General features: G+C 40.5%; 1 protein-coding gene across 1 annotated transcript in view; it reads left to right on the plus strand.

Moving 5' to 3' along the window:
* LOC118082226 (glutamate receptor ionotropic, kainate 2) overlaps window positions 1-13740 on the plus strand; it is a 282953-nt gene that overhangs the window by 252419 nt on the left and 16794 nt on the right. The window contains exon 10 of the mRNA XM_035109323.2: window positions 4576-4782. Within this exon, the coding sequence (XP_034965214.2) occupies window positions 4576-4782 (207 nt within the window). The remainder of the gene's footprint in view (window positions 1-4575; window positions 4783-13740) is intronic.

Below are 13740 nucleotides of genomic sequence, written 5' to 3' on the forward strand. Positions count from 1 at the left end.
ATCTTTGCGGTGGAGCAGGGATTTTGCTCCCAGTGAATTCTTCGCTTTTTGTCTGTTTGCTTGCTTGCATCATGGCTTATATTTATGCAAAAGAGTAAAACTCCATGAGATTTACAGCCAGTGGGGTTTATCATTCTGGCAAGGCAAGCAGCAAAAGAAAGGAATTAGCCAAGTTACAACGATAGTTGCACTTTGAATCTTGAGCAGTTTGCAAAGTGGGCCCTGTGAAAAAGAGCAACGGCTGGGTCGGTGTGAGACATGTAACCTGGGCCTCCCGGTTAGGCCAGCCTGCTGCTGCAGCCTACTGTATGTACTAAATCTAGTCACCATCAAGATATCCAGGCAAGTGGGTCTTCAGCAAAACCCAATGTGTGGCTGTCTGCTGGGAGAAGCTTGCCTAGGTGGGGTATGCAGGCAGAGTGCAACCCATGATCATGTACAGTCATACCTCGGGTTACGTACACTTTGGGTTGCGTACTTTCACGTTACGAACGCGGCGGACCCGAAAGTGTTTACTTCTGGGTTCGCTGCGCTAGCATACGCAGAAGCATTCTGCGCAGAAGCGTGCTATTGTACTTTTGCACATGCACGAAAGCTCTGTTCGGGTTACGTACTTTTCGGGTTGTGAATGGCACCCCAGAAAGGATCAGGTACATAACCCGAGGTACCGCTGTACTACATAGAAGCCCTGCACAGTTGAGTTCTCATCTGAACCATCCTCTACACTGCCGTACTTTATGTAGTAGCCTATTCAGTTGTTTTGATATGTAAAATGGAAAATTTAACAAAAAATCTTTATAAAAACAAATTTGTTGTGACATATTTCCTTTGCATCTAACGTGCCACCTGAGTACAGTGGTACCTCGGTTTGCGACCTCAATCTGTTCTGCGGAGGCGGTCGCTCGCCGAAGGCACACACGCTTCTGCGCATGTGCGAAGCACCGATAGAGCGCTTCTGCACACGCACACACTGTGCAGATCATGCGCGAGCTGCGCAGATCCTGTCTGCACATGCGCGAGCTGCGCAGATCCTGTCTGCACATCCGACACCGCGGAACCTGGATGTAAACACTCGCCGAGGTAGGCGTAAACCGAGGTTTCACTGTATTGTTTTATTTCTGCTGTTAGCTATGGCTAGTTCAATACCCCTTTGACTGAAAGGATACAAGGGTAATGTACCCAACCCCACAAAATGAGCCAGTGTCAGAGGAGGAATTTAAAGTTAAGTTAAATCTCCAGATCATCTGTTATGCTTGTTTTTAAAGGTATAACGACAAGGAGATTCTTGCCAATTGACTTATTGAGAAAGAAAAACTGTGCAGGCAATACAGTATTCTGTTCAAAGTATGATGAAGCTTTGTGGGTTTAACTGTTAGCACCACCTCCTTGCAAACCACAGCTTCCTCTCACAGACTTGAGTAGGAGATATATGATTAATAACTACGGTATAAGCTGCAGAAATAAATGGCATGAGCATTCAAGAGTGATCCTGCCTCCCCTATGAGGAACTTCTGTTTGTGTTTTAATAATCACCACAGTGGAAGATTCTGCTAGGGCTGCCATACGTCCGGATTTTCCCGGACAACTTTGGGGTTTTCCTTAAGAAAGGCTCAACAGTTTGGGGAGTTTGCTATATTTTTTGAAATATGGCAACCCTAGATTCTGCTGGATGGATCATGTCAAAGACTCATCTAGTCCAGCATCCTGTTCTCACTGTAGCTAAACAAACACACATCTCTAAAGAGCAGGAATGCAAAACATCCTCACTTCTCTCACATCTAAAAGGCACACACACAAACCCTACATTTCCAATCAAACACAAGTGCTGAAAGTTGCAGCACACACAAACAACTCACCATTTCTCCTCCCAGTCTTCCTTTCACATTCATATAAATACAAATGATTAAGTAAAAAATAGATATTATAGAAATATGCTCTCACTATCTCCCTACTGTGGTTCTCTCTTATTGAATATTAATTTGAAAAAGGAAGCTGCTCAAAGTGGCAGCCACGCCCCTTTCCTGGCAAGATAGGAATGTGCTCTGCGGTGTGGCCTTAAGAGAACAGCTGTGAGAATGCTCAGACTATTGTTCAAGGGAGAGAAATGTTCTCAACTGGGCTGGAAATCTAGCAGCAACAATATTCTGGAGATCCTGAGCCATAAGGTGGCTAGATTGGCCGCAACTGGGGCCAGGGCCTTTTCAGTATTGGCCCCAACTTGGTAGAACGCTCTTTCACAGGAGACCAGGGCCCTGCGGGATTTGTCATCTTTCCGCAGGGCCTGCAAGACAAAGCTGTTCCGCCTGGCCTTTGGGTTGGATTCAGTCTGATGCCTGTGTTTTCCTACCTCATGGTTTGGATTTATAGACTACTTAAAATGAGGCTGCATTTTAAATTTTAAATTTTAATATTGTATTTTAATCTGTATTTTAATTAATTGTTTTCTTTTCTTTTATGTCTTATTGTAATTTTATTGGTGTTAGCCTCCCTGAGCCTGGTTTTGACTGGGGAGGGCGGGGTATAAATAAAATTTTATTATTTATTATTATTATTATTACTTAATTTCCACATGGTTTTTCACAGAGACACAGGGGAGAGACCTCTTTAGCATAGGTATACTGTACAGTAGTGCCTCACTTTACGAATGCCTCACACAACGAAAAACTCACTAGACGAAAGAGTTTTGCATTGCGAGAGGCATTCGTAAGATGACAAAATTTTCTATGACCGCCGCTTCGTCTTACGAAGCGCGACCATAGAAAGCGGCAAAGGAAGATCAGCTGTCAGCGAGGGAAGCTGACAGCTAATCTTCCTTTGCCAGGGGGGATGGAACCGAAACGCGGCGGTGCGGCTGCTGCCCCTTCCTGTCTTCCCCTTGGCTTGCCAGGCCGCCGCCAGTCCCCCAGAGCCTATAGGAATGCATTGATTAAGTTTCAGTGCATTCCTATGGGAAACTGGGACTCGCTAGATGAAAAATTCGTTACACGAATTGACCCGTGGAACGAATTAATTTCGTCTAGCGAGGCTCCACTGTACTTCTAGATTAGAACTGGGTATGTGTTACAGGCACCTGATTGTCGAGAGAACAGCAGATTGACTGAAATGTTTGTAGAGCTTCTCTGGGTTCAAATAAAAGTATAAAATCTGTGTGGGACAGGATGGATGTATTGGACTTCCTCTTCTTAAAGTGGCTGCCCCATTAAAAGTTATTGCTGACCAACTGAGTACTCATTTGGAATCAGGATTATATTCTTCAGTGCCTTGGAATACTGTATTTAATGAAAACAGTCCTGGAAAATCAGCAGAAATTTTGTATTTGTTTTACATTCTCAGTGCTTATGAAACAAATTACTAATGATCTGCCAATTGTTGGATGTGTTTGCCATTTCATGCATTACTTAATGGACTAAATATATCTCTGGAGAGCTGCAAATGCATCATAAGCTTCTCCTGGAAAATCAAAGAGATTAAAATACTGGGTTGCGTGTGATCCTTGGTTTAATTTGTCCATAGGCTTCTTTTTTCATATAATGATGAAGCGTAAACTGATGGTGCAGAGCAGAAAATTGTGTGCATGAAAGACAGTGGGAGAACTGAAGGTTTTTTAAAGTTTTCTGAAATAATTTGAAAAGGCACTGGCATCCACAGCTTTAAGAATGTAAGCAATGTTTTAAGGGGAATCAGTGGCCATATTTAAGACGATTCTTAGCTCTGTTGTAATAGAATATAGGTACCTAGAAAACTGTGTTATACCAAGTCAGTGTCCATATAACATAGTGTTGTCTACACCAACTGGTAGCCGCTCTCCAGAGTTTCATAGAGAAGTCGTTCCAGCTCTATCAAGAGAAACCAAAGATTGAACCTGAAACTTTATGCATGCAAAGAAGGGGTCTAACACTGAGCTATGGCCCTTCCCCCAAACATGTGCTCTACCACAGAGCAATGGCTCTTGCCATGGCAAGACTAAAATGTCTTGAGCATTATCCAGCAAACTAGACTCAGCTAGCCACATGACTAATTTCCTGTAGAATGGAATTTAGGGATAATGGTAAATTTTTGCAGAATTGACCCATTGACTCTTGCAGTGATATTTATGATGGTGTACCACATAGGAGTCCACTGGCGTGCATTTTTTTCTAATTATTGAGTTTTGAATAATAACAACAGCATTAATCAATTTCTGAGTAATCATAGTGTTAATATGTTCTCATTTTGAACCAGTTAATGGTTATTGCCAAACCATACAACTGGTGTCAATAACTAATTGATGAAAGAAATTCATTTTAGCTGAAAGTACTACAGCTATGGTCCATGGCGTGCTATGGTCCATGGGGTCACGAAGAGTCGGACACAACTAAACGACTAAACAACAACAACAACTACTACTACAGCTATATCTCCTTACTTTAAAAAATGAATTATTGTGTGTATGTAATGATAGTATCAGTACAACATGATCAAATCAATCTTTCCGGATTTAAAATTATATATTTAAAATGTATTTGCAATTCGTTTTTCCTGAACTGCAGTGACTGAAGAGTCTCCCTTCCTCTCTACATTCATTTTTCCCCCCAGGAAGAGCCATATGTGATGTTCAAGAAGTCTGATAAACCTTTGTATGGGAATGATAGGTTTGAGGGATATTGCATCGACCTCCTCAGGGAACTGTCAACTTTCCTTGGATTTACCTATGAGATAAGGCTGGTGGAAGATGGAAAATACGGAGCCCGGGATGATTCCAGTGGACAATGGAATGGAATGGTTCGTGAACTGATTGATCATGTAAGTCGCTACTTAATAGTTTCATCATCACAAATGACCACATTTTCATTTTGTCTCAGTAGAGCTTGCCAGGAGACTTGTGGAAGCTCACCCCAAATAAAAAGTTGATATTTACTAGTACCAATTGCCATTGTGTTGTTTAGTGAATATTACAGTGGTACCTCTGGTTGTGGACACGATCCATTTCGGGGTATTGTTTGCACCCTGAAAAGTCTGTAACCAGAGCGGTGCTTCTGCGCATGTGCAAAGTGCGATAGAGCACTTCTGCGTATGCGCAAACCGCAGAGAATGATTCTGTGCTTGCGCGCACGGTGAAACCAGGAAGTAAACACTTCCGGGTTTGCTGCATTCTTAACCTGAAAAAATGCAACATAAAGCATTCGCAAGAGGTATGACTGTATTTGCAATTTCAGATAAATCACGCAAAGGTAGCAAACTTATCACCTCTCTTCCTAACCTCCTCTTCCATCAAGAGTAAGAATGATTAATTGGAATAGAGTAATGTATATAAATGGAAGAATATTTGGAAAATACTATTCCGGAATTCGCTACTCCAGGTGTGTGTGTGTGTGTGTGTGTGTGTGTGTGTGTGCAGAATGGGAGTTGTGCTTGTTTGATCTAAATCACACACACACACACCACAAAGAAAGCTGCATTAGACACATAGCTGCCAAGTTCTCCCTTTTTTAAAGGGAAATTCCATTATGCTTAATAGGCTTCCTCACGAGAAAAGGGAAAAGTTGGCAGCTATGATTAGACATCTTCTTTCTGACACGTATATTTTTATTTGAAAAAAAATTATAAGATTTTTAATTTGCTTTCCAACGTGGTCTGCAGCTTCTGTAGAATAGGCCTTTATTCCATAAATTAGTGTAACACCTCCCATATAACTTGCTTTGGTGTGATAAGTGAACAAAGGGGGTGTCCTTGTGATAAACCATTAGAATTCATCAGGTGGAGCTTTTGACAGGTGGCCAACACAAAGATCTTGTAACTTGGAATGCATAGTAGTTTGGTGTCTTGTACTAGTCCTTGCTTTACCAGCAAAAACTGAACAAAAACTGAACACTTTCTGGATTAAAGTGTAACAGTTTCTGGATTAAAGTGTAACAGTCTTGGAATACAGTACTTTAGGAATCACTGTCTTCCAAACAAACCTAGCCACATAGAAGACCTTCTCATTGATTTCATACACCTATTGTAGGTGAAAGGAATGTTGACCACATGTAGAGGCCTTTAACTAGTGGTCAACTAGCTCTGGAAGTCTCTCTCAAAGGAGGTTTTCCTGGTTCCAAGTTTGATATCTTTTTGGTACTAGGTAAAGACCTTTTAATTTCCCCAGGTCTTTTAGATCTCTCAGTTTTAAGTCTGTCTTATCCGGGGGGTTTTTTTCCTGCTGTGTTTCTTTTTGGGGGGAGGGGGTGTTTTTCTGCAAGGTGTGCTGAGAATCATTGTTTGTATGAAGAGTGGGATAGTAAATGCTGAAAAAATCTTTTACATTTCATACTATGTTTAAGTCTCTTTTGTGGTAAGGTGCGTGGTTGCATATGGTATACACAGTGAACCTGTAGATGGAAGCTCAGGAACAATCAAAACCCTCATTGTGATACCAGACTTGATTTTACATCTCAGAGGAATCCATATATAACCTTTAAAATATGTAGTATTACCTTCCATTAGCATATACTGAGAGGAGCCCTGTCTTGTCCGTTTAAAGAATCAGCTAGGAAGTCTTAGACAGCAAGACAGAAATATCAATGCATGCTAAAACAGCAGGGTAATTCAATGTGAGTCAAAACAGATATCATTACAGGCAATTGTTTATAATTGACTAAGTCAGGCATCCCTTCATTTTATAGCTTTTAAAACATACTCTCTCAGTAGGTGGTGCCAATTGAATTTGGTCTCCTGGAAATGGAGTTTAGTCTCTTTGAAAATTATGCAATTGTCTCTGGCTTCTTTGTGTTTTGTCAAATTTGCATTTATTTTGGCAAACCGCTCAATAGCAAGACATCTGATCAAAGCCACTTGTAATAAAGCAAGTATTCTGAGGCCTGCTGCCATTTAACGCAGCAAGAAAAGGAGACTGTTCTGTCATTCATGGTTGTACTTCTTCGCTGGTAAGAATGGAGAACCTTGAGTAACTCGGGTGGTGCTGCGGTCTAAACCAATGAACCTCTTGGGCTTGCCAATTGGAAGGTCAGCAGTTCAAATCCCTGCGACGGTGTGAATTCCTGTTGCTCTGTCCCAGCTCCTGCCAACCTAGCAGTTCGAAAGCACTCCAGTGCAAGTAGATAAATGGGTACCACTGCAACGGGAAGATAAATGGCATTTCCATGCACTCTGGTACTCGTCATGGTGTCCATTTGTGCCAGAAGCAATTTAGTCATGCTGGCCACATGACCTGGAAAGCTGTCTGTGGACAAACACCAGCTTCCCTTGGCCTGAAAGCAAGATGAGTGCCACAACCCCATAGTCACCTTTGACTGGACTTAACCATCCAGGGGTCCCTTACCTTTTTTTTTACCTTGAGTAAAAGCAGATTATTATTGGGGCAGGGCAGTCAACTATATACCTAAGGCAAGGATGTGGAACCTGTGGCCCTTCAGATGTTCTCGAGTTCCCATAATTTCTGACCCCTGACCATACTGGCTGGGGTTTATGGAAGCTGTAGTCCTACAACACCTAGACGGCCTCAGGACTCAGAACCCTAGTCTAAGGGTTTGCAGATCTTCCAGACTCTGTCTGTGTAATGGAGTTTGAGATCTCCTCCTTATGCTTCAGGTTGCCTTGTCCTTCCCTAAATATTAAACATTATTGATGTCCTTTATTGCCAAATACTGAAACTGAAACCAAGGAAGAAGCCTAGCAGTAATGTGGCTCCCATAAGCAGCTCCCCTGGCAGATATATGTACCTTAATATCCTAAACAGGGTCAAGCAGTTATGTTCAAAACCACAAATTATATATTAGAGAGATTTAAAATAATATTTAACATTAATAAACTGCATTGATGGCCCTGAGGAATTAGAACATAACTTACAATATTGTGTCCACCTTCTCTCTAGCTCAAGTTTTGCTAGTGATTTGTTTCTCTGGGTTTTGCCAAAAGGGCCAATCTTCCAGAATAGATTCCCCCTTTTGAGAGCTTCAGACATAGTCCATTTGTGCTTAAATCCATGAAAGCTCATTGAGGTGTCCCCTTAAATGAATGTGTACAATCACCCATTAAGGATCTCTCACCCTGCCCAGTTTAAGCAGTAACAACATGTTATATTGCAGATTGCTTTTAGAATTCCTTGCAAGTTTCAAAAGTGTCTTCTTGCCATGCAGTTGCTGTTAAAGAACGTACACACACAGAGAGAGATACCATTCTTACTCTTGGATTATGGCCCCCAAGTGCTGAGGCATGAATTGTATTCCGTTGTATGGCATGAGCCCACAGGTATTTCTTTTGTGTCTTTCCTGTACCCGTTGCATCCTCTTCCATAGCAGAGAACACTACTCCTGTTCAGATTATGCTGACCAAGTGTATTTTACCATTCTATTCCCTCCTGAAAATAGACTGAAATAATCAAAGCTGATGACCCTTAGTTTAATCACATTGGGGGGGGGGGAACTCGAGGACTTCATAGTCTCTTATATGTGTAAATATTTCCTGAGTCAAGGGGAAGTACCTGAAGAGGGAACATCCTGTACAGGTGAGTGAGAGCAGGATGGCAGTGTGGGCATGGAGGCTGAGGATTAAGCAGAGCTCCCTGTCCACTGTACTTGAATAAAGCTGCTCATGTTTTACTTTACCTGAAAATGCCAGGAGTCTATTTCTAAAGAAAGGCAGCCCTGCTGAGCAGCAACACATTCTACACACCTGTTGTCCTTCTTTCTGTCTTGCTCCCATGCACAAGGTTTATTTTCCTCGCCTTAAAGGAGCCTCTCTTTAGTTAAAAGATATATACAACTCAGCTGAAGGGCTAGACTGTGCAACCAATTTCTCACATTGGTGAGCACTTACACAAGTAATCCAATTGATTTATATCTAGCCCTGAAGTGGTTGCTTTAAGTCAAGGGATTGATTAATGAAGATGGTCATCAGTATAGCCTTCTGAGCCTCTGTGTGTAGCTAGCAAGCAATCTGTTTCTATTTGTCTCCATTCCAGTTTTCATTTTTTATTCTCCCCTTTTGCTTCCCTAGGACATTCCAAAGTGTGTGTGTGTGTGTGTGTGTGTGTGTGTGTGTGTGTGGTGTGTGTACAGACACATTTTCTCATTCTTCAATTAAACAGACTCTTAAGAATTGTAATATATAGTCCAGAAATAATCCTCTTAAATAAAGAGAGTGGGGAACCGAAGTGCTACCAGATAAGGAGGTTTACCTGAATGATTTATTTTTTTAACTAGTGTTTATGATTATTTATTTTCTTCTTTTGTGTAATCTGCATACTTAACTTGTTAGGCATTTGAACAGTTCCTATGACAGGACAACACACACGTCCCCCGCCACTGTATGTTGAGTTTTAGGGTTGTGTTTTAGAAATGGAAAGGTGCAAAGCCTTTCCATTTATTTCTGTCTTGCTGAATTTCTGTCTTGCATCTCGTCTTCAAAATGCTTATACAGTATGTGAAAACAAAATAGGATTCCTGCAGTAGGAATGTTTTTACCATTCCCAAATTGTTGTTTTGCATTCCTTTTGAACAGACTAGCTATTGTGCTTCATTCCTCATTAAAAAGAACAGACTGTACTGTTTGACAGGGTCTTCTTTTTTCAGTGTAGAATCTTGCAAAATAGCTAGGTTAGGTGTTTGTAAAGGGAATAAAACAATAATATGTTTTGTTTTTAAGATGGGAATCTTTGCCCAAGAGTATCACTGTATCTTTTTTGTTTGTTTTTTGCGTTTCGTTGAGGCTTTTCATAATAAGAGAGCACTGCATTTGGATAAACCTGGAGAAAGTGTGTGTTTGCGCAAATATTGAGAGAAATTCAAATCAAAAGTTACAAAGTATTCAGTTGTTAAAAAAGAATTCCCTAGATGCCAAGATCCAGGTTTGGGGCAAGTACTCTTTGGTGAGAGAACCCCAGCAGAGATTTAAAAACACAAAATATGCAGCAAAATAAAGGGTGGAAATAATAGGCTGTTAGGTCTTCAAAATATGTATGTCTTTCTAAGCTGTTTCCAAAGTTCCCATTTTCCCTTACAATAGAAAAAAGACCACTTGAGTTTGAAGCAACCAAATCAGGTCTCTTTACACACTAAGCTTCTCAGGTCAACTGAAGGAACAAAAGCTTGATTACCTAGTCCTAGTCCCTCCCAAGGTGAGGAAGAGTGACCTAGCCTGGCAATACAGCTTACTCTATGGAATTAACCCCTTCATGCATTAATTAGACTTAAGCATGTTGGTTATATGAGGCTGGTTATTCCACACAAAGGCTGTTTTTAAAACTTCTTGAGAAAAATCACATGGTTTGGAATCATAGCTGTCAAGTTCTCCCCTTTTTTAAGGGAAATTCCCTTATGCTGAATAGGCTTCCTCGCGAGAAAAGGGAAAACTTGACAGCTATGTTTGGAATACTTGCCTTACACAAACTGGACTCCTATTCAGTTTTTTGTAAATGAGTACTATTTATATAGGTTGCTTGCTTCCTAGGGTGCTCCCATGATTAATTTGAAAAGCTTCTCTGACTTTTTCCAATAGCCTGTCGTCTCATCCAAGCACAGCATGTGTTGCCTTGACTCTGTCACACCTGCAGGTCTTGTGAAGCCACTGAGCATTGTCACGCATATGCTGGGCAATGTGTCAAGCATTACATTGCTGACTGTACACTCTCTCTGGTAGAGCGGTAATGAGGTGTTCTCTCAGGATGTTATATTCAAGCTGGTTCAATGAAGTAAACATTTGGACATTTGACAAATACATCTGTGCTCAGATCAGAGGCAAAATGCACTGATTATGACGCATCATACATTTTGTTCTCAGAGCAACTTCTATTAAATAAGTTGCAGTTTAGGTAAACAGACAAAATTCCTAATACTCCAGCCATTTTCAGTTATGCATGCAGCAACTTTCGTTAATCCTTATGTTGTAATCCTCAGTACCGTTAGTAATTCCTTTGATAGAAAGTACCTTAAAAAGAAGGAGCTTGAGTTGGGTGATTGTAGTATGTTCCAGTATATTTCCAGCTTGCCATTTGGGGTCTATATGATTAAGTTTAAGTGTGTGGTGGCCAACCAACTCCAGGCATTCATAGATAAGGCTGATTTCCATATCTGCCTGAGGTTACATGACCCTAAGACAGAAATGGAAGATGTGATCATGTTGATTCTCATGGCTTTGTCAGCAACTCTCTTAGATGCTTGGAGGAGCTTGAAAACAGGATGGCTGCTTTGCACTATTCTAAACTATTGCAGGGACCAATCATCCAACTGTCTGGAAGAGGCTGTTGTCACTATTACAATGATAGCTACCTCTGTTTTCTATTAATCTGAGAGAAGCAGTGGGATAGTGCCTGGAAGCTCTAGTAGGGACTAAGAAGCTAAACCAGAACCCATATTAAAAACAGAATTGATGGTGGTGACCCATGTGATTGAGTGGATGTTTGTTTGCCTGCTCTAGACATTTAATTAGTTATATTTAGTAGCTGCCATTCACCACAAGATCCCAGGGCAGGTGGCAACGATAACCAATTCCACAGGAGCAGAGTCGTTTTTCATTTGGAATCTTTTGAAATCTGCCCCCAAGTACGGCAGAGGGCAGCACATCCAATCTGGCTAAAGTAAAGGCACGTCTGAATTTTGAGATGGTTAATTTATGCAGATAGTGTGCCAGGGGTTCAGGCTGGGAGGGGCACACACACACACACAAACACACACACACTATAATAATTATTTCACATACTGTATATACAGGCATAACTGTTACAGAGCTATCAATGTGATTTAAATGTGTGGTGTGGATATGATGGGTTGTGACCATCATATTGTAAGCTACCTCCTTCCCTGAGCCTTGGAATAGATCAGAATATGATTAGACACAAGTAAGTAGTCAAGTGGAAGGTCTCGATCCACACAGGTTCCTAAAAGTGGGAAAATAGATGCAACAGGGCTGTTCAGGCTGCATAAGACATTCAACACTTTGTCTTAAGACCTGTTGAGATAGTATAACTGTGCCTGTACCAGATTTGGGGGAGGGAGCAAAAAAATTTGAATGCATTTCTAGAACCCTTTCCCTTCACAGCCAGTTTTCTAGATGGTTTTTAAAAAATAAAAAATAAATAAATAAATCACCACTTACATGAAAGCCAGGTCTAACTCAGTTTATGTCTCTCTACAAACTCTTTCAAGGGCATTTAAATGGTTCTGTGAATAGTTGTTACCTGGCACATGAAGGGCAGAGTGAGAGAAATAATTGAAATCTCTAATTTATTAGATGATAAGCTTTTAAAGGCATTTCCAGAGTCCTGTTCAGTATTGTGTATTCACTTTGTCCTCAGATTTATACTTGTTTTTGTGTCTTTATTTTCTTATTTATTTCTTCATTTGTTGTTTGTTTTTTAGCATCCCAGGGATGTTCTAATTTAGCTCCTTCCTGATTTATGCTTTTAGCCCTTTGAAGACCATCTGTTCAGACTGCATTTTTATTTTGTAGCATACATTTATTTAGCATGTAGATTAAGCATTATTGTTTTATGCTTGAACCATTTCTCTTCACTTAAAGTAATTTCCGTTAATCATTATCAATTACATTTGATTGAGTTTTTTGGGCATACCTCCAGAGCTAGCCTTTCTGGAACCATACATACAGATTCACAATATTTAATCATATTAGAGGCACATCATTTATTTTCTCTGTATTTGTTTGGTCTTGGTCACTGCTTAACAAATAAACATTGGTTAGTACCAACATTGCTTCATATCAAAGTGTACAGGTCACATTCAGAATTCAGCTGAATTCAATGGACGTGTTTATTCCATGGGTCTACTCGGACTATACCCAACGCTGAATATCACCTATGTTAGTGTGCCTTGTTCTTTCTCTTTTGCTTCATGTTTTTTATTTTATTTTTTCAAATGATTACAGCATGCTATCCCTTTTCTGTCCCCTTTCCTCTCTCCCTCCTCTTGGCCATCCACAAGATAATTTATTGTGAAAATTTGTTATATGCCAGTACAGACCACTGTGACGTCTGCATTGTTTGGTCTAATTGCTGAACCCGCGAGACTTTGCACTAAACGCTCTGACCTTTTTATTTCCAATGCTATTAGCTGTGACCCAAATGAGCACATCAAGCATGACTTCTTTGTTTCGCCCTTATCGCCCTGGTTTTGCTTCTGACAAGCCGAATCCATCTTCTACTTCCACACTCTGCTATTAAACTTCCTTTAAACAGCGACAATGTAGCTCTAGTGAAAAGTATATGTTTTATTTTTTGTCTTTGAACTTTTGTGCTTCCTTACTGTTCTCAAAGGGACCCTCAAGTAATCACGACATGTATCAAAACTTGCCGGTTGACACATCAGTACCAGCCCAGTGTTTTATCATCAGCTGAAATCCAAATATAGTCTAGTATCTAGTCACTAGATGCTGTGCAAAGAGGACAAGCCACACAATGACGATCATCTCATCCAAGGAACCATTTGGCCCTCTCCCTTCACATTATTATTGTTATTGTTGTTGTTGTTATTATTATTATTTACTAAATGTATATACATCCCTTCATCCGAAGATCACACAGCAGTTTGCAACAGAAAAGTACAAAATAAAATAAAAGCACAAAATATGTAACAAAATAGCAAAAAGCAATACCCCCAACGGCCGTAGATTCATAACCTTGTACTGATGACATATGCCCAATTTAGATGCAACAAACCCAAACCTTAAACCATGGTTTGAAGTGGTTTTAAGATCCTAGCTTGTTCTCATCCGGGTTATCATAGTTTCCAGGTACAGACATAATAGGAAATT

The sequence above is a fragment of the Zootoca vivipara genome, chromosome 3, assembly GCF_963506605.1.
Source record: "Zootoca vivipara chromosome 3, rZooViv1.1, whole genome shotgun sequence".
Lineage (NCBI taxonomy): Eukaryota > Metazoa > Chordata > Lepidosauria > Squamata > Lacertidae > Zootoca > Zootoca vivipara.